Source organism: Cornus florida, unplaced genomic scaffold, assembly GCF_030987335.1.
Source record: "Cornus florida cultivar Cherokee Brave unplaced genomic scaffold, ASM3098733v1 CherokeeBrave_3.0.0_Hap2_Chr09, whole genome shotgun sequence".
Classification (NCBI taxonomy): Eukaryota; Viridiplantae; Streptophyta; class Magnoliopsida; order Cornales; family Cornaceae; genus Cornus; species Cornus florida.
The window spans coordinates 52,265,081-52,268,585 of record NW_026775579.1 but is presented as its reverse complement, the minus strand read 5'-3'; the positions used below and the strand labels follow the sequence as shown (position 1 = coordinate 52,268,585).

Below are 3,505 nucleotides of genomic sequence, written 5' to 3'. Positions count from 1 at the left end.
TACGATATGCTTATCCAATCTATGTGGCATGCTTATCTTACTCGTTGAACTAAAGAAGTCTAATCAGTCACATACGTATACAAAATATTTAATTAGCGTGCCAATTTTGAATTAATATGATTATGACCTGCATTCAAATCCAATCATCCGTTATCCAAAATATAAATAAAGCAAAATTGGTGAGTGCTATATCAAATTCACGATAAATGCACCTAGTATCTAATTGGATCCATTGTGGACCCATTTTTTTGATTAAATTCTCCAACACGTTTTGGTGGACGATAAAAAGGCCACACACCCTTGGGAATGTTTCAACCTGAACCACAACACATTATAATACACATCCTTAAATTCAAAAGCACCGTCCTTGAACGCTTCTATATATATATATATATAATCCACCTCTGACTTTTTCATTCTTTAACCTATTTAACCACTTACATTCCATTCCATCCAACTCTCACAAGTAACAACACAACACTTCATTTAATTATACAACACATCCTTAAATTCAAAAAGCACTCCTTGAACCCTTCTATGTATAACCCTACTGCACTTTTGAGTTTTGACCTTCGAATACTTTGACTTCTCTCCATGGTCAACCCTTTCATTGATCACCCCATACCCACAAAACATTACTAATATATATATATATATATATAATCCACCTCTGACTTTTCCATTCTTCAACCTATTTAAGCACACTTCAGTTCATTCCATTTCCATCAACTCTCACAACTCACAAGCCATCACTAAATTAAGATATGGTAAAAATGAGTAGTAGCTCATCCCAGAAGAAGTACAAAGGCGTATGTTGCCGGAAATGGGTGTCGGAGATACAAGTTCCGGGCACCAAACACGGCCGCTGGCTCGGCCCCTACACGACGTGTGAGGCGGCCGCAGTGGCCCAGGACTTAGCCTCCTACTGCCTGAGAGGAACCTCTTCGGTGCAAAGGGTTAATTTATCATCAATGGTTTTAACCCTCGTCACTTCTCCTCCACCACCGCCACCACCACCTTCTTCTTCTCCTCCTCCTCCTCTTCCTGCTCTATCCGCACTCAAATGGCTCCCTGAAGATAATCAAGCACCCGAGAACTCCACGAGTACTCGAGTTCTTGAGTCTGAAGATCAATACCTTCAAGGAGTACCCGATAATTCACCACCGGAGAAGGCTCTGGGATTGAACGTGTTGACGAAGAGGCCGGCAAGCCTTGTTGTACCGGCTCCTTATCATCCCGGGGACGATTTTGGTGAAGTAAATAAAAAGTTGGACAATAAGGAATATTTTGAGGTTGAAGGGAGAGACTACTGTTTGGCAAGCAGGAAAGGAAAGAGGAAGGTTATGGAGGATGGTTATGGGGTTATGCTTGATATTTTGGGAGATCCTAAACAGGTATAGACCAATGATTTTTTAAGTTATCAACCTTTTGGATAACATTTTTTTGATAAGTAAGATATATTAGATATTAAAACTTTATTATATATCTTTAAATTGATAGGCATTTTTTGGGGTGATCGATGGGCATGGTGGCTGTGCTGCAGCTGAATATGTTGCTGAAAATTTGGGGAAGAACATTGTGAAAGCACTTGCTGAAGAAGATGAGATAGAAGCAGCAATTCGTGGAGGCTACTTAGTCACAGATAAAGAATTTCTTAGTCAGGTAAACTAAAACTGAACAACAACATTTATTAGAAATTCATTTATCCATAATCAAATTCTCTAAGTTTATCCATAATCAAATTCTCTAAGTTGTTACACATGGAATACTATTTTTCCATTGATTCACACACACACACACAAGGCACCATCCTACATTAGTTGAATTTGAATGCTAATGATTTTTGTTTTGTGGAATACTCACTGCAGGGTGTAAGTAGTGGAGCTTGTGTAGCTAGTGTACTATTGAAGGATGGAGAATTACATGTAGCGAATGCAGGAGATTGTAGAGTAGTTTTGAGTAAGAAAGGAATAGCTGATGCATTGACAAGCGATCACCGTCTTAGTAGGGAAGATGAGCGCTTCCGAATAGAAAACTCCGTAAGCCTTTTTATCTAAAAGAAAACTATCGACAACATGTATTTGGTGCCCTCAAATTACAAATACTTCATGTAACTTGACATTTTTGCATTGATAGTTGAGTTCTAGTATAATCGTAATTTGAGGGCTAGGTTTCCCTATATAAGTCCTTTTTTCTACCTCTAGCTTGTTGTTGGTTTTTAATGGAATTTAACTAACTATAGAATTGCAGGGCGGCTATGTGCATTGCAGAAATGGAGTTTGGAGAGTTAACGGATCACTCGCGGTTTCTAGAGCTGTTGGTGATCTGCATCTGAAAGAATGGATCATTTCTGAACCAGAGATTAAGAAGCTTCCTTTAACCTCTGATAGCGAGTTTTTGATAATGGCTTCTGATGGATTGTGGGATAAGGTACACAATTAGACCTAAAAGAATTTGCCACTCCTTGGATTCAAGTCTTCTTAGAAATGCATAACCTATAAGTTAATTTTCGTTGGGTGCAGGTAAATGACCAGGAGGCAGTTGATGTAGTAATAAGGGAGAGAGATTCACTAAAATCTTGCAGAAAGCTTGTAGATTTATCTTCTAGCAGAGGCAACATGGACGACATAACTGTCATGGTGATCAACCTTCAAAAGTTCATCATTAATCAATGCAGTAGCCGATAAGGAATAGGTTTCAAACACAAAGTTCCTCCATTATATCCCTCTTTAAACAAGGTGTACTCAGTTCATGGAAAAATTTGTAAACATGCGGTGCCATTGACTAGGGATGTTGATCTTTGGACTCCATTTTGGAGATATTATTCTTAGGGTTAAACTTTTGTATATGTCTCAGTAGATCAAATTTGATTAATTTTTTCTTATACTGTTGATGTTGTAAGAAATATTTTGCGAGGGAGAGAGAGGATTACTCATCTTAGACAAATTTATTAGGGTTCTTTATCAACTTTTTCCAATTGGATTCAGATATTTCCCAATTCAATCTGATAAATGATTTTAAATTTGTGAAGTTAAAGTATATTATCAAAACCAAAATGAGTGTAAAATATATTGTCAGAGATGTTTATGACATTCTCTTCTTTCCTCTCGTTATTCCAAAAACCAAAACGAGTGTAAAAATGCAGAGTTAAAGAATTATGTACATTATATAATTGAATTCAGCATCAGTATCAAAAGAAGAATTATTCAAGGAAGACAAATGCCCAGATGATAAAAAGTTTACTTGACTGTCAAGTTTAAGAAAAGGGGAGAGAGAAAGAGAAAAGAGAGAGGAGAGAGGAGAGAGGAGAGAGGAGAGAGGAGAGAGGAGGGAGACAATAAATAAATAAAGGGGCTGAATGGGCCAGCTGCATGACCCGAAAATATTCTGGTCCGGGTTATTGACAGAGTCTAATTTTTATTGATATTGGGCCGGCCTAACCCAAACTAACTTCGGGTTGAGATAAAGTTGGGACCAAGCTGGATTGGGCCTGCCCAATCCAGCC

The 3,505-nt window shown here is 37.9% G+C and overlaps 1 protein-coding gene across 1 annotated transcript; it reads left to right on the top strand.

Annotated features, from left to right (window-relative positions):
• Positions 1-665: 665 nt before the first annotated feature.
• On the top strand, positions 666-2,884 carry LOC132273917 (probable protein phosphatase 2C 2). The gene is made up of 5 exons (XM_059775025.1): positions 666-1,394; positions 1,501-1,662; positions 1,869-2,039; positions 2,251-2,430; positions 2,523-2,884. Exons 1-5 carry the CDS (start codon positions 765-767, stop codon positions 2,685-2,687), a joined length of 1,308 nt encoding a protein of 435 aa, XP_059631008.1. The 5' UTR covers positions 666-764; the 3' UTR covers positions 2,688-2,884.
• The last annotated feature ends 621 nt before the right edge of the window (positions 2,885-3,505 follow it).